The 16,968-nt window shown below is 46.6% G+C and overlaps 5 protein-coding genes and 1 non-coding gene across 6 annotated transcripts; 2 read left to right on the top strand and 4 right to left on the bottom strand.

Annotated features, from left to right (window-relative positions):
* Window positions 1-1,797: 1,797 nt before the first annotated feature.
* On the top strand, window positions 1,798-5,221 carry F5Y00DRAFT_258324 (FabD/lysophospholipase-like protein; the record flags this gene model as incomplete). Its single annotated transcript, XM_048010684.1, has 3 exons — window positions 1,798-2,797; window positions 2,863-3,088; window positions 3,142-5,221. The coding sequence occupies 3 exons, from the start codon at window positions 1,798-1,800 to the stop codon at window positions 5,219-5,221; spliced, it is 3,306 nt and encodes a 1,101-aa protein (XP_047868408.1).
* Window positions 5,222-5,348: 127 nt separating this feature from the next.
* On the bottom strand, window positions 5,349-8,484 carry F5Y00DRAFT_251128 (P-loop containing nucleoside triphosphate hydrolase protein; the record flags this gene model as incomplete). Its single annotated transcript, XM_048009803.1, has 4 exons — window positions 5,349-7,589; window positions 7,877-7,878; window positions 8,122-8,221; window positions 8,275-8,484. The coding sequence occupies 4 exons, from the start codon at window positions 8,482-8,484 to the stop codon at window positions 5,349-5,351; spliced, it is 2,553 nt and encodes an 850-aa protein (XP_047868407.1).
* A 200-nt stretch (window positions 8,485-8,684) lies between these two features.
* F5Y00DRAFT_226740 (uncharacterized protein) lies at window positions 8,685-10,728 on the bottom strand. Its single transcript, XM_048006379.1, has 2 exons — window positions 9,151-10,728; window positions 8,685-9,097 (listed from the first exon to the last, which is right to left on the bottom strand). Exons 1-2 carry the CDS (start codon window positions 10,393-10,395, stop codon window positions 9,038-9,040), a joined length of 1,305 nt encoding a protein of 434 aa, XP_047868406.1. The 5' UTR covers window positions 10,396-10,728; the 3' UTR covers window positions 8,685-9,037.
* Window positions 10,729-11,503: 775 nt separating this feature from the next.
* F5Y00DRAFT_226738 (uncharacterized protein) lies at window positions 11,504-14,643 on the top strand. Its single transcript, XM_048006378.1, has one exon. The coding sequence runs from the start codon at window positions 11,959-11,961 to the stop codon at window positions 14,560-14,562; it is 2,604 nt and encodes an 867-aa protein (XP_047868405.1). The 5' UTR covers window positions 11,504-11,958; the 3' UTR covers window positions 14,563-14,643.
* A 25-nt stretch (window positions 14,644-14,668) lies between these two features.
* On the bottom strand, window positions 14,669-15,377 carry F5Y00DRAFT_173846 (Rab5-interacting protein-domain-containing protein). Its single transcript, XM_048004901.1, has 2 exons — window positions 15,168-15,377; window positions 14,669-15,066 (listed from the first exon to the last, which is right to left on the bottom strand). Exons 1-2 carry the CDS (start codon window positions 15,231-15,233, stop codon window positions 14,776-14,778), a joined length of 357 nt encoding a protein of 118 aa, XP_047868404.1. The 5' UTR covers window positions 15,234-15,377; the 3' UTR covers window positions 14,669-14,775.
* A 1,050-nt stretch (window positions 15,378-16,427) lies between these two features.
* On the bottom strand, window positions 16,428-16,499 carry F5Y00DRAFT_t23. The gene has a single exon. It is a non-coding gene; the product is annotated as a tRNA-Trp (tRNA).
* Between the last annotated feature and the right edge of the window lie 469 nt (window positions 16,500-16,968).

The raw sequence follows: 16,968 nt of genomic DNA, 5'->3' as shown, positions 1-16,968 counted from the left end.
TTGGTCTCGGACCGACGGGTATTTGGCTTCGGATGCCTCTGTTGACGCTGGCGCTAGACTAGGGGCGCTTAATAAGTTCTTCTCTTCTGACCAACTACACGAGATGTTATAGTTTTGCATCTCGCAAACAAATAAATAAACATTAGGTACAATCACGTAAAGGATGTGATTCTTTGGCTGTAAGTTAATACCTCATGTTTCTTATTATTCTTATTTGTAAGGGAAATCTGACTACCTGTTGACACTGTATTGTACCGCCTTCGTAGGCGTACAAGTCTACTACCTGTATTTACCGTTCCGAGCTGTTTTCTAATACCGTAACCTAAGTTCACAATGGTCATAATTATCGCACTTTCGAGCATCATGATATGTGAACTGGGTGGTGATTGATTTAGATGCTATTCTTTTTCTCCGTTTGCTATAACTAGCAAATTTATAATATGGGTATAGTTCACCCCCGCTCTATTATGGTATAATACTGAGGGGTCAAGTAGAAGTAGGGCGCTTCGCAAAAAGCAATGAGGCTCTTCTCAACATCAGCATTAAAATCCAATATGGGTTAACAATTGATAGAACTTCACCTATGACCCCCTATCCCCCTATACGTAAAAGTATAACATGCATTTACCAAAGGCAGAAGCTGAAAGAAGCCGGAATATTTCGTCCGTCCTCGGGAACCCAACGAGGGTCGCAATGCGGGCCGAGGAAGGCTTCGAAGCCCCTTACCCACATCCCTCCTCTACCCGTCCATTCATACCACTCTACGTACCGCTGCTCAGCAGCCTCTAGTGTATGTACGCAAGGCGTTTTTCCAAGCGGCCGTCAAACTGGGCCGCCTAATGCCCAATCGACCCTTGGATGTCGTGTAGATTTTACTCGTTATGCACCAACGCTCGTGGGATCCCTGTGGGCGCTTAGCTGCCTATTGGACCGTTTGGGTCGCCCGCAGCTCGCCGGGCTGCTGCTGTGTCTCTAGCACCGCCCTCTGTCCACATGATCTTGCTGTATGTGTTCATGCAGCAGCAGCAGCAGCAGTCGGGCTGTGATGTGATGTGTCGTTTTGTCCTCGGCCGTAGTACATGTTATATATCAACCGCATGCCGGTTGGCCTCACTTGCTATCATTTTTTTTACTTGTTCTGTTTGGCATCAATTATACCCTTTTTTCTTTTCGTTCTTTTTGCTTCAGCCACTACAGCGGCGATAATTAACTAGATTTTACTTGCCTTCTACATTAATATTATAGATATTCTTTCCCCAGTTTTGGATAATAGACGCTTGCTCGTAGTATCACGAGGCCCTGGCGAATTAGATCCGTGTAGAGCAATCCGGGAAAAAAAAAAAAGGAATAGAGAAAGCAGGGGGATACGCCATGTCTAAAAATGATGGAACACCGGTAAATCTACTTGCATTAGGTACATACATCCACTCACCTATACTCATGTGACTGGTCATTCGAGTGTTGTCTGAGTGTAGGTAGCTAACGTTTGTTTCCACGATAGACGGGGGAGGGATCCGCGGAATATGCGAACTCAGGGTCTTAGACGAGATCATGAAGCGAGTCCAGAAAGCGCAAAATCTTGCCTCCATACCGAGACCATGCGACTACTTTGATCTCATGGCGGGCACAAGCACTGGCGGGTAAGGAACCTAACAGGTGTTGCTATTCCTAGGGGAAGAGAGGCGTTGGAGAGAATGCAAGACGTCGAACTAGTGGTGGTATATATGATCGATCATTCCACTAACAAGAGTGATGTGGGGATACAGACTTGTCGCTATCCTACTCTCGCGGTTTAAGATGACGACGACGGATGCGATCGCGGCCTACTACGACTTCTCGGGGAGGATATTCTCAAAGAAGAATAGGAAAGGGATGATGGGCGTATTGGTCGGCCATCCATTCCATGAGAAGCCTCTTGTAGACATCATCAAGGGTATGGTTGCTACTCATCAGATTGGAGAGCTCATGATCGACCCGAAACCCGAAGCTCGGTCTAAAGCTTTCGTCTGCTCGCAGCCCGCACATAGACAGGGGAAGGCCACTCGCTTTCGAACCTACGAACCACCAGCCCCGCTGAAGAAAGATACTTCTCTGCACATTTCTTCTCCTTCGGGCTCTTCGTCGTCCTCTTCCATCCATTCGTCGTCGTCGTTAAAATCCCCTTCTCAGTCTTCAGCTTCTTCGATAGATGATTCGCTCGCACATGGACCACCCAAGCTTAAAAATGTGACATCCACGATGAAAGACCCGTGGAATGACTACAGGGACGTGCAGATTTGGGAAGCCGCTCGTGCTACGACAGCCGCGCCGTCGTACTTCGACCCCATGGTTCTCACCCGCGGAAGCCACAGTAGAACTTTCATCGATGGAGCAATGGGTTGTAACAACCCAGCAAAAGAGGTAGTCGATGAGGCGGCAGCCCTGTTCGGAACAGACTGCGTCCTAGGCTGTCTTGTCAGTCTAGGAACCGGGTTCTCTGGCGAGGTAACGATTGGGGAGGCCGAGAGTGGGATAAAGAAAACCGTCGGTTTAATTAACAACCTCAAAAAGATAGCCACGAATACGGAAGAAGTACATGAGGATCTACGACGTCTAATACGAGCCGACTTGGATACTTACTTTCGGTTTCAACTCCCTAGCGGAGCCGAGAATATCCGCTTGCACGAGTATAAGAAACTCGATGAGCTATCCCGGCTCATGCAAGTGTATATAGAAAAAGAGTCATCTGAGATCGATAAGGTTGTGCGGATCCTGATAGACAAGGCAAAGCCAAGAGGCATCACCCTTGGCCAGATCGGTAAGCACTCGGCTACCCATTGTTCACGCCTCCACGGAACCAAGCTGACCTCAAGCAACCAAAAGCTCAATCCGACCACGGCCAGATCGACCCGCCCAAGAAAGATATCCGTAGCCGACCACCTGTCAGCGAGTTCTTCGTCGGTAGACAAGATATCATTGATACGCTAGCCAAGGACCTTTGCCCAGATAAACTACGTCCGAATCGCCAGCGACGTCATCTCATATATGGTCAACCTGGTGTCGGCAAGTCGCAGGTCGCCTCCAAATTTCTAGATGTTTATGGACACTGGTAAGAGTTGATACCGCACTCCCTAAGTAGAGTCTTCTGATGTATTTTCTTAGCTTTGACATGATATTATGGGTCGATGCGATGAATAAAGAAACGATCGAGGCTGGTTTTAGGGAACTCACGAATTGCTCGGAATATGGTTACGCTGGCGACGGATCGCCAAGGTCACTGCTGTCATGGCTGGAGAGGACGGAGCATTCGTGGATCCTGGTCCTCGACGATGTGCGCGGAGACGTGAGCAAGTACATACCCAGTGGAAGTAATGGCGCCGTGCTCTTCACCAGCCAGAACAAACTCATCAAGCCCGCTCAAAGGTGGACAACCTTTGTGGACGTAATAAACGAAACAGACGCACTCGAACTACTCCTGTCCAGCGCACAACTCACCGAAGTGGATGAAAAAGCGCGCAGGGGGGCGGAAAGGCTTGTGAAATCCTTAGGTTATCTGCCCCTGGCCATTGAACAGGCGGCCGCCACGCTTCGGATGGAACAATGGGAAGTCACAGAGTACGAGGCCGCACTCGAAACCCAAAATGATGACTTACTGAAAAAGCCAGATATTGATCACGGCTCGTTCGTCCGCCGAGCCGTGCACGCTTCCTTCGATGTCACGTACAAGGTCCTCAACAAGCAAGCCCACGAGGCTTCCGACGAGACAAAGGCCCAGGCCGCAAAATACGCACTCCAGCTCTTGAACCTTTTCTGCTTCTACCACAACGAAGGCCTCATGGGAAGTATCCTCAAGAGAGCAACCACTTATCGTCCAGATAATAGGAAGCAGGATGACTATGGGGTTGGCGCCGAGTCCTTTGCTGATCTGCTAGCTGTGGACGAGTCCGGGAAATGGATCGAGCGCCCATGGCAGCTGGGCATAGACTTGTTAATTGCGTATTCACTAGTCAAAGTGGCCAAAGATGACCAGGTTCAGAGACTGTACTCCATCCACGGCCTCGTACATAGTTGGGCGAGACAAAGAATGCCCGAGTATATCCGCCGTGCGCGAGCCAAAGCTGCTAGAATACTACTTTTCGACACGGTCCCCAAATCCCAATCTGCCCCCGACGAACTTTTATATAATGTGAAAATCCTCCCACACGCCCAGGCTGCTATGAAGAACACTGCGGAGGTCGACCTAGATGACCGGGCACTGAAAGCGGATCAGTGCTATAAATTCGGATTGATATTAGACCTAGGAGGGTTTACCCAGGACGCCCTTTCTGCCTTGTCCCAGGCATTCGAAACCTATTGTTCTGAATACGGAGTGTTATCCGAGATAACCTTAGAAGTTTCTCAATGCATGAGTCAAGTAGGAAAGCGTATGTACTATTTCGCAGAGTCCTTTCGCAATGCGAAATATATATACGAGGCGATGGTACTCAAACACGGCAAAGAACATATTTACACAATCCGTGCTCTCGCTAAAGCGGCAGCATTGATGACTGAGCTAGGGACGCTTGATCTCGCTGAAAACATATTACGAGATATTCTCGTGGTTCTTCCAGTATTGTTCCCCGGTGAAGAGCAGTTAACGACCAAGACTGCCTTATCCATGGTTTTATACTACACACAGCGAATGGGTCAAGCTAGGGATATGCTTGTCGACGTAGTGCGAGAATGTACAGAACGATTTGGTCCTTCTCATCCAGATACTCTCGCGAGCATGTCTAATTTGTCTATCGTTCAAATTAGATTGGCGAAATACGAAGAAGCAGAAGATTTAATCCAACGCGTTATGGAGGCCGAAAACAAACTTTTTGGGCCCAATTACTACGAGCGAGCCACCACTCTTCATAACCTCGCGACCGTGTACTTTCATCAAAAGAAATATTCGGAAGCACTGAAGCTATTCAGAGAGGCGAAACGTCTGGATTGCGACGACAACAAACTGGGTCCCGTCAGACATTGGTATCACCTCCAGGGCATAGCGCTAACAAGGTACAAGATGGGCGCTCGGCCTGCGGCCATTAAACTGATTAGTAACTGCTGCAAGATATTTGAAAAAGGGTTGAGTAATTTGCATATTTGCACAGCGATGGTCAAACTGCAGAGAGACGAGTGGATATGGGAAGAGGAAAACAACCTTCCCATCCAAACGGCACACGTCTTCGACATAGTACCAATGTTTCGATATTAGCAATAAAAAAGAATCGCTGGATGTAATCTTTGGGTTGACTGATATTTAAAGGAGTCGTGATATAAAAACCATGATTGGTGAAATGCGAATAAAACTAGACGTATAATCCCGTCGCAAGGCGAACTGATTAACCCATAACTTCAACAATCCAGTCGGCTTGAACGGTGCTGACCTTCTTCACATAACTCCTCTGTGTGAACACATGCTCCAGAAACATTATGGCTTCTCTTTTCTGTCCGTGTAAGACGCTGGATGGGTGTATGGCTACGACATGTTTCCCTTGTATTGTGACGTAGCTAGAGTCCGGTGCTAACAAGGCACACTTCGTACCGAAGCCCTTCATGAAACATTTCAGCAACAACGTCGCTCTTTCGGGAGACATAGGTACAAACGGCTGAGGGTCTGGTGGTGGTGTTTCTGTGAGCAATTTCTCCTTTAAGCATATACCGCGAAGTTGCTTTCGGATATTGAGGGCTTGTTTCATATTCCGGATATTGACTTTCCGTTTCTTGCACCATTCAATTCGGTCAGCATTCTCCGCCGCATACCGTTGCATGGTAGTCAAGTACGTGAGGATATCGCCTTCTCTGCGATACAACTCTTTGCGATACTCTTCCACTTCTTCTCTGACTTCCTCCGACTGCAGCTGGTGGAAAATATTTTCCCCCGAGGTGATGCAGGCGATAATATCAATGACTTCGAGGAGACAGTCATATTGAGGCTCACTCGCCGCAAGAAGTACCCTTCCGTATGGTGCAGAAACTGGGAAAAGAGCCAGCTTCTTCCCTATTTCCGTGATAGTGCCATTATCTGAGAGTGCTCCTAAAAAGTGTAGATGTATCAAAGCCTTTTCCACTGACTCAATATCAGGGAAATCCATCAGCGGAAATGAAAGAATATCAGTGATGCCGCGTGCCTTCATCGTTAGAATGGCGCCTAATACATCATTACGTAGGATCTCCGGCAAGTCAGCCTCTTTGAGTGAGTCGTACGTTGTTGATGTATAGAGTCTGTAGCATTTGCCAGGCCCTTCACGCCCAGCTCGGCCAGCCCGTTGTATCGCTGATGACTTTGAAATTGCCTTTGCCAACAAGGATTCCATGCCTAACTGTGAACGGAATTGCTTTACTTTAGCTTTTCCGCAGTCGATTACATAACGAACACCCGGGACGGTGACTGATGTTTCTGCGATATTGGTTGCTAAGACTACTTTCCGTGTAAAGCCGTTCTTAGCGGGTAAGAATGCATTCTGCTGTGCTTGGATTGAGAGCTGGCCATATAGAGGACAGACTAATAGTTTCGGTACATCCGAAGCTAACGTCTCGCTGTGCTCTTCGATGAGACGTTGAGCGGCCTCTATTTCTTCTTGACCGGTCAGAAAAGCCAGGATATCACCAGGCAATGGCTCCTGCAAATGAATATCAAAGATTCGCTTCAGAAGGGCCTCTTGAATGTCCGTGACAGGCTTGCTCGTGTGTTTAATTTCCACAGGATACTGCCTTCCTTTGATTTGGAGCAGACGGACGGCAGAACTCGATTTCTGGGGTGCAAAGAAACCTTGAATTTTTTCCACATCCGCTGTAGCACTCATGATGACAACCTTTAGGGGTATACCTCCCCTTCCGGCTTTGTCGCCCGACAGTATCTGCTTTAGAAATCCGGCGATCAAGTCTACGTCAACGCTTCTTTCATGAATTTCATCGACGATCACAGCGCTATACTGCCGCAGATTCGGATCTCGTAAGAGCTCCTGTAGAAGCATACCTTCTGTGAGAAATTTAATCTTAGTACCTTTTGGAACATTATGGTCGAATCGAACAGAGTATCCGACAGAACCCTCGCGTGATGCCCCCAGGGGTGTTCCCATCTCACGAGAAACTCTATTGGCTAGAGTCGTTGCTGCAACCCGTCGAGGTTGAGTGATGGCAATCATTCCACCTACGTTTACCGTATCTGACTGCACTTGGACTTTCTTTTTTCGACACCAGGGTTCATCGCATAAGAACTGGGGAACTTGTGTACTCTTGCCCGAACCAGTTTCACCGACGATGAGTAGCATGTCATTATCACCGCGCAGGCTGGCCGTAATTTCGTTCTGATGAGTCCATATTGGTAGGGCCTTTCGGGATTTTAACAATGACTGATCTCCACTATTTGAAAGACGCTTGGGAAGGCGTGCTATTTGAGTTTGTGGCTCATGCTCCTTCGTAGAATCATGCTGGGGTTTCCCGGTTGTAGTATGCTCCTGAACTGATGGTGGTTTCTCTGGTTTCTTTTCAGGATTGAGATAAGCGCTCAGAGATATTGTCTTATTTCCGATTTTTATGACTGACGCGTCATTTGTAGACTTAGTTTTACGCCTCTTGGGCTTGCGTTCGTCGTCGGCCATTTTGAGTTATGTTGCTGAGGTTGAAAATAGTAGACTTTTCTCACTGGGAAGCTTAAGATAAATGTACTTAATGCTAGCACTGTAGTACAGAGACTCCTGGTCACGTGGAATACAGTGTCAGAAACTGACCCAATCAAAAATCAAAATAGCGTAACTAATCGTATTTTAGGTACGTACCTAAATACCCAGCAACATGTGCCAGGAAGCACAAAGAGAAAATCATATCTTGTATTTGGATTCTTATGACAATTTGAACTGGTAACTACCTCTTATATAATGTTATAGGCCTGGTACAGTTAGCCTTAGAGGTAGACTGCTTTATATTATGCTTTAAATACTGGGTATGTATTAGACTACGAAGATTAACAATGCCCAGACATCATTCCTCGCTACCATCCTTATGCCCCTTCTGAATTGCTTTCATGAGTTCATATAGCTGCCCCATCTGTTGGTCTGGTGATTTCTATTAGTGAGATGATCATTTGCTGAGATCTAAGACAGGTAGACAAACCACTCATCTTCTCAACTTTCTCAGGATCCAACTTTTCGCCAACCCATGACTTGCCTTCGATTTTCTGGGCGTAGAGTTGCCATTCCGTAAGGAACCCGATCTGGGTAGTAGTTGTTAGTTTTTGAATAAATCCCTTAAATACGAGGCTCATACTAAATGCGCTGGATTATCGACATTCCTATGGGCACGGAATTCGGCCTTGATGTATTCATCGCCAAGTAAACGCATCTCATGTGGTAAGTGTTTCCGATGAGCTCTAAATAGACGTCGGTAAAGAGGAATCGGTGGTAATAATGCCATGGGCGCTGGCTTCAGGCCGTTTCCCGCGGCTGCCGTAGCCAATAGTCTCCATGAGGGTTGCATAGTGAATTCGATCTGATATTAAATCTGGATAGTGAAATCAGACTTGTTGTAACTGGACAATGCGTCTGGATTGGGGCTATACAGTAGATCGTTGGTTTCCTATGCGAGCCACACACTGTATACTAACATCACGTAAATTAAAATATGTAAACCAAACCAAGGCATCATCAGAGCATCATCAGAATAGTGAAGCATTAACACAGAATATAGGCAAGTAATTATTAGACTACCAAGCTTCTATATTGCAACTATAATATAATACTGATCCTCAATATAGGCCCCGAAATAAACAGACTGTCATACAAATCCACTCGCAGTTCTGAGAGGATACCGAAGTTTTATCATTACTCTATACTACAAGCATTCATCTTGATTCTGATGCATGATGCTTGGGGGCGACTCTACTCATAAGGGGTCAACCTTATGAAGTGTCAGGTGAAGATAAATACCATTGTATTCATCCCCACCGTAAACTATTGAAGCATTGCTAATCCAACAATATTTTTTTGTCCAATGAGAAGATGCACAATACCACCAATACCTTCAAGGATAATCATCTGATGGTTTGAAGCCTGCGGGTGTGCACCACCGTTTCGTCGCTTAATTTATCGCTCTGTATAGTTGTTAGTCTTAGTCTTGTATACGGCACAACAAATAGTGGCTTACCTTGCTACCGATCCTATCGATGGTCTTGTTCTGGGTATCGACTATATCGCTGATGTTATGAGCAAGGTGGTTAATTGAAGCGAGTCTCCGGGCCGTCAACTCCATGTTTTCATCAATTTCATCCTCTTGTGCATTCGTCTCTTCATCATCATCATCCTCAAATGCATACTTAGACCTCTCGGCAGCACTTTGTTTCTTCCAGACGTGGTTATTCGCACTGGCTTCTGCTTCTCTGAATGTAGCCTCCATACGTTGGTTTCCCATATAGCCTTCCTTACGTGTTGTCTCACGTATCTCACGCTCCGAACGATGCTCATCCAGGGCCTTTTGCTCTATCTCTCTTTGCCTTTTAGACGCCGTGAAAGGGTTCCCTACATGAACAGCAAACATGCTCCGATTTAGACTCTTGAGCTTCTTGGTTGACTGCTCAGCTTCTCTACTTGCAAAGCTACCCTTGTCGATAAGGGTTTCGGTGTAGTTAAGGCGTTCGGTCTGTCCGCCAAGACGAGCAACGGTCTGCATTGCAACATCTAATGCTTGATCGGCAGTACGTGCAATATTCTGGGTCGTCCCTACTGTAGCCAGCCTCTCTTCTTTTATCTGTCGTTTGATGTCATCGATTTCGGCCTCTTCTTGTTCTTCTGCTGTAAGTTCACGCTGCTCTCCATATCCACCATACTTATTGCCAGAGTCAATTCCCGATGTGCCAGAAGCTCCAGACGTATCTTGACCATTGGGCTGGCGCTGGTCAAACCGCTCACGAGCTCCAGAGAAAAGCGCATCCCTATTGGTGTCCGCATTATTATTATCGGACTGCCCAAGTCCACCGTAGCCACCCGGACGAGCACCATAACCGTTCGAGTTACCATATTTACTTGCGCCATAGCCCGACGGCGCGCCATATTTATCATTGGTATAGCCATTAGCGGAATATGGAGGTGCTGGACTTGTTGAAGAGTAGCCGCTATTCGTACGAGCTGGTGGGGCAGCGTGACCGTTCTGAGGAGATGGTCCGTTAGGTAGACCATTGGTTTGAGGATCGGGGAGACGCGCGCGAGCTTGTTGATAAGGCGTCATATGGGCATATTTGTTGCTATCGTTCATGTAAGGGTCATTCGCGGGTTGGGATTGAGCATAGGGATTGTCGGACGAAGGCGCCGGAGAGCCCTTCTTCCCAAACAGGGCCGAACGGTTCGCATCGTCATCGCCATCCGCATGCTTTCTTCCGAAGCCGAATTTCCTCATTTTGGCTGGAGATATATCGTGTTGTTCAAGGCTTGATTACTTGGTGTGATGAATGGATGAGATGGTTAGAAAGAGGGAGATCTGACAGTTATAGAGGAGGCGAATTATGGGACTGAAGGCGGAGGATGTCTTAGGTTACGTTTCGAAAAGGAGGGTGCTTAAAAGGGAGTAAGGAAGCAGATCAGCTGTATCCAAAACAATTCGTCAGTTCCATGCCGCAGCAGTTATCTAGTGGATGGAGGGCTCCATATTTTTAATTATTTAGCAGGCGGTCAGGGGCGGTAAAGATGTCAGCAATTGGGGTGGCAAGTGCTATTTAGTTGAAGAAACGCCTAGGTATTCTAAGTTTGGCTTCCGGCTGTTCATATTGTAGGTACCTAACATACATGTATTGATGTACATAGTTATACTTTCCATTAATGTTTATACAATAGACTAGGCAAGTATCCCCTTGACTGGCATAAAACAGTAAACCCACTATTTTCAGTATCGATACATCAAGATTGGCTAAAGGATAAAGACTGGTTGCGTTGAACTTTACGTACTTTACCGAATAAGGTTTTTACTGTTTTATGCCAGTCAAGGGGATATCTTCATTATGCTTTCATACTACTGTACATAAATTACTATTGATCGTCTTGTTTAGCGTGTGCGACCGATATCGTGGGAATCCGATGATTCGTATGGTATATTTTTACTGTCCTTCTACTCCAGGTTTAGGTGGATTCCATTAAGGGGGTAAATATAGTGCCAGCAATGCGGCTGCGCGCAACACTAGACGTTTCCACTGGAGTGTTTGAGTGCTTGGGTCCTGCCACATGGTCTGACGTTGAAGAATTCTACCCTGTTGGAAGGCATATGATCATACTTTAGTGTACGTAAATATATGGTTTTATGTACATATATAAGTACCAATACATATGAAAACTGTACAAAGTATTTAGTTATTGATTTATGGAGACATATACTTGTAATCTCCACGAAAACTGTGCTTACAATATGTACCCCGGGTGAGTCAGATACTCAATACGAGCTTGTTGGCTGTTGTCGGAAAGCACCATAGGTATTACATAGGTAGGTAGTTGCACCTTACATATTTCTACTTCGCCGGTCGAATTTATACCGATGAGTCTATCACCACTTCTATCACCACTTCACATGAGATATTCACCTAACAACATACCACCAACAACTTCCAGGTTGCAATGGCTGGTCTAAATTTGCATTAATATTATTCTCCTACTAGAGAATACACCAAAAAACTTATCCTACACATATTTACGAGCTTTCTAGCTCCAACCTATCGAAGATGATACCCCGAATACATCCTCTTTATACACAGCGAATAGCGCAAGACCATGCAATAGAATCAATACAAAAATTCCTCATAACGGCAAGAAGACTGTAAATCAAGGATTAAAGGGCTGCGCCTTTAAAAAGCGGTCATAGCTCCTGAAGACAAGGACTATATAACGCTGAAGTATAAACGGGGTTCGACCTGGCTGCTTATTCAGTTCACCGACTTACCAGTGTACATAATTCATCGGGTAATTGAAGTTGGCAATGGCTTCGATATTCACCTTCGATCATGATCCTCCACGGGTGCAGTCACCCTGGCAGTCCGGACAGGACTCCGGAAAGAGGCCTCAACCCGAGCGTTCCGTAACGACCGGCGCCATCGTCGAGGCGGAACAGCTATCGGACCCTCACTTAGAGAGACTCGAAGCAGAGCCGCAAGACGGCCCCATCGAATACAAACTACACCTCTTACTACGCCCCCGGAGGGTCTATAATAAAATGAGCACCACACTTAAAGTCTCGGGGTCTCAGCAGTCCAGATCGCTACGAGAATCAAAGCTTCCAAGGCAAGGCAGTCTTCCTCTCGCCGCTTCAAACCAAACTAGGCAGAATCGCCTCCATCACTTAACCACTCAGCTACTTTGGAGACTTCAGCAGTCATCGCCCTATCATTCCAATGCAAGACGTGAACTTATACTACCGAGGTTACCTGAAGATATTGCCGATCTCGCGGCTCTAGAGAAACCCCAGCAGCTTCTCCCAGGCCTGGAGGAGTCTAACGGAGCATTATATGAAATAGGCGTTGCTGACGATGGGACATTCGTGGGCTTGACTAAAGATGAGATGGATGAGAGTATGACGACTCTAAAAGTCATGGCTGCTAGTCTGGGTTGTAGGGTCGAGGTTCAGCGCATGAAGGCTGTCGGGAACTGCGAGTGGTTAGACAGCGCCTCGGGATTGAGTGACAAGGTTCACGTTGCGGATCTCTGGGTGGCGGAAGCACTCGTCATGCCGGTAATGAATACCCAGAGCGACAAGGACGGTCAACAGAAAAGTCCTTCGGACGTTACGGCTAGGAGAGGTGCTTCGGTCACCGAACAACTCCGGATTTCGCTCATTGGTCCGACAACTTCGGGTAAAACAACACTTCTGGGAACGCTCTCTAATGGTACATTAGATAACGGTCGAGGAAGCAGTCGAATCAATCTGTTGAGACATCGTCATGAAGTCGTATCCGGACGGACTAGCTCTATTGCCCAGGAACTTATCGGTTACGATGATCGGAAGATTTTTAATTATAACGTTGATAATATCAACGAATGGCCCGATATCCATGACCGTGCAGAGAATGGTCGGTTAGTCTTTTTACTAGACTCTGCCGGACATCCTCGATACCAACGGACCACCCTCCGAGCTCTAGTTGGATGGGCTCCTCATTGGACCCTGCTGTGCATCCCTGCGAGTGAAGATGGGAGCCCCGCCTCTGGTGTTCACTCACTGTCAGGCGCAGATGGTGCTATAGGGATTGGGATAGCATCAATGGATTTAGCTATGGCGCATCTTGATTTATGCCTCAAATTAGCCATACCTCTTGCCATTCTTATAACTAAATCCGAGTTAGGGCAGCGTGCGCTACTAAAAAACAAACTGAATATAGTATTTACCAAGGTCAAGGCTATGGGTAGGATGCCGAAGCTGCTTACTTCCACAGCACGCGACGAGGATAACCTTACAGAGGTGTCCGAAAACGACATGCAGAAGGTCAAGGATGAAATAATTGACCCTATTGCCAAGTCTACCGACCCATTATCCATTGTTCCGATCGTACTTACAAGCGCTGTAAAGGGTATAGGTATCGGGTTGACCCACGCCTTATTAAGAAGCTTGCCGGTTCCGCCTTTGCCTACGGCTCGAGACTTTGTTCCCCTTGCATTGAATCCGGAGCAGCCAGCTGCTTTATTTCATATTGACGAAGTTTTTGAAATGTCGTTGAGCCGAGCCCAAAGCACCGCATCTTCTACATCGGGTGAGAGTGCGCCGGTAGTGACAGGATATCTACGATTTGGAAGATTATCTATTGGCGATAGGGTTGTATTAGGTCCTTTCCCAGGGGAGGATGAAGACGCCGGAGCTCTAGTACCAAAGGACTACCCTTCACCTGGATACGGCCTATCGATTCCACATCCGTCATCTGCAGAATTTGCCCGGCTTAGTTCTCGTCACACACTGTCAGCCTCTAAAATCGAGGGCGAATGGCGCCAGGCGACGATTGTAAATATCCGCGACCTAAGACTTCCAGTGCAAACAATCGAAGCAGGGCAAGCGGGCTCTATTCAAGTAGTGTTCAGCGACCTTCCCGAGGAATCATCCGATATTAACACCACCCCTGAAACCCCAAGGATATCCAGTGCTCGGCTCCGCAAGGGACAGGTCCTAGCGATGGCCAGTCAACACATGGTTGACACGGGTCTCTCACTCCAAGCCGCCTCTAGTTTGATAGCTTCTTTCAAAACATCGGATGTCAAGCTACTAACTGTCAATAGTCTGGTGAACGCCTACGTGGGAATGGTACGTGCTGCTGTTCGGGTACTAGGTGTAAAGCGCCAAAAGTTCGATCTTAGTGCACAGAGAGTCGCGACGGAAGATAGTGACGACGTGTTCAGCATGAATGACCATATCGAACTTGAGCGTACCAAGTCGGAATCAGACCTAGATGAGTATCATGCGGAGTATCATGTCTCGCTAGAGTTCCTAAACAACAGAGAATGGATTGAACTAGGGTCCCAGATCGTTCTTGTAGAAGGAGGATCTAAAGATAAGTCGGGGCTGGAGGGTTACGTTGGTCGGGTGATTGAAATTGGAGAATGAATGATATATCTTATAGTAGTTCCAGAGGCCAACTTTGGGATATCAAAACGGGGACGAGTAGCGGTATAGCGATAGCGACGTATTTAATATTATTTGAGATTATACCATCCTTTGCCTCAGGTTAATACACCACGAATTTTCATACGTAGTTGTATCGTACTACTAAACGCCAACCAATGCTCGCGGAAACATAACCGAATCATCTTATTGCTGCTATGCTCTTACCAGACCGTAAAACAGCGTCCACGTCAATATGTATCCCGCAAGCCCGCTAAAGAGACCGCCCGTCCAGAATTCAAACTGGGTACGGAAATATCTGCTCGTGTCGAAGAGGCCATGGCCTGCCTTTAACGACGTAGGTGCGACGCGGATCGTGTAGAAGAGGACGGTGGTGAGGATTGTGAAGATGAAGTAGAACAGAAAGCCGTTGTAGGATTCGAGGCCGAGGATGCCGGCTGCGGCGCCGAAGATTGATGCGGTGAGGGTCTGGAGGTTGGATAGAGTCTGTTGGGGGGAGACTGTTCGTTAGTTTTTTTGTTTGGCTGGAGGACAGTGTAGTACTGCGTCGAGACGAGTGCTGGGTATTATGTGAATAGTAGACTGACCCTAGAGTTGTTTATGATGGACTCGGGCACGATGGGTGCGATTTGGAATTCTCGTTCGGTCGGCATGGCTGCGATAGTTCTTTGCCTATCCTTGTCTGTCTATTCTTTACTTTTCTTCCTCTTCTTACTGTTCCCTCTCGTTGCTTAGGTCTTATTGAAATCGGGCGTTTGTGGTTTTGGTGTCGCAGTACGAAGTACGTAATGTTGAAGTCGAAGGTTTAGTGGAGACGCTGCCGACGAATAGCGTGAGGCTGCTAACCCCCGGGAAGGCGGTTCGAATGCTGGGTACCTCCAACATAATGCCTTGCGGAATCTTGCAGGAGCGTTATGTAAGCTGACTTATAAGAAATCCAAGCCTGTAGGACCTAAGGCATCGAGGAATCATAGAGCTTCCATAGCTCATTTCTAAGAGCAATGTCGGTAGAAGTTTTCTAAGTACTTTCTCTAGTTACTGTTTCTGTTTCTGTTTCTTTTTCTTTTCTTGTTCTTTGGCATAGTAGGTACCTATCCTAACATGAGGTACTTCCAAGGAGAAAAACATAGACAAAGAAAACTTAGGTTCATAGACAAATTCGAAACTCAATACGGGGTTTACACAAGCATCTGATAAGTCTATGCTACAAATATAAGTTCGAGGCTGGAGCGGTAATTGAGATCTGCTTGATAAGATTTTTGGGGAATCTCATCCATTGAGACGGGATCAATGTCTACTACAGTAAAGATGCCCCATGCGCAGGGTTACGTAAAAGGGACGTGAATTATCATAGCCACACATATTAACTGGTCAGAGAAGATAATACACATATTACAAGAATACTGCCTTCTAATACTGTCGCACATAATTCTTATTCTTAGGTACTTATCGGAAAGGATAGGGAAACCTGGGGAAAGTCTACATGCGATATTGGTCGAGTTAACAAGAGTGTGGCGCTGGGCTTCGTCAACTCACTGGGCGGAGCATAAGCAATCCTGCGGCGGAAAGCAAGCGCCAAGTACCTAAGTAAGCGAGTTTGTCTCTCAAAGGGATCTCTTTAAAGGACCACCAATGAATACAAAAAGGCAAGCGGATTGTTGAACCGATTTCGTATACTATTGTTGACTTAGTTACGTCACCTACTAACGTTAGAAAAGAAAGTTCATAGAAAATGATAGCTCCTTTCTCTGGACAACAGCATTTATAGATGTATAATAGGACATAGCTCTTAGGCTCGTCCGAACAATAGCAAAAAAAATTTAGGTAATCTGCAAAAATATAATCAATGACCCCAACCCGATTTGAACGGATAACCTTTCGATCTGGAGTCGAACGCGCTACCGTTGCGCCATGAGGCCAGATGCAAGATGAAAATTTTTTGCCAAAATATGATCTATATTGCCAACATTGGAGAGCTTAGCGGGACCATCCGAACATCACCCTTGGGGCTCCATTAGTTCGCAATTGGCTGCCTCTGAAGGAAATGGAATGATGCTCCTAAATTTACGCTTCCGTCAGATCATTGGTTCATACTGGACCGCAAACGTTTGGCTAAGGCTGACTGCAGACGCTAGGCATGTGTACATATGCATGTACGTACATACAATTCGACTAATGCTGCAGTTCTAGATGTTCCTTCCATGACGAAACTACACTGAACTGGATACTACGGAGGCTGCTGGATACGGGGGGCTTCTATGGGGAAAGCTCAACCCCTGGACGGGTTCTCGGACATTACTCGCTGCGTATCTGTTTGGTATCTGCCTAGTATCCGTGTAATACTAGGTACCTAATACATCTTAGCTACTTGCCTAATTAGATCATTAA

The sequence above is a fragment of the Daldinia vernicosa genome, assembly GCF_022497035.1.
Source record: "Daldinia vernicosa strain CBS 139.73 unplaced genomic scaffold F5Y00scaffold_6, whole genome shotgun sequence".
Taxonomy (NCBI): Eukaryota; Fungi; Ascomycota; class Sordariomycetes; order Xylariales; family Hypoxylaceae; genus Daldinia; species Daldinia vernicosa.
The sequence above is the reverse complement of the archived record's forward strand: the minus strand, read 5'-3'. Positions and strand labels throughout refer to the sequence as shown.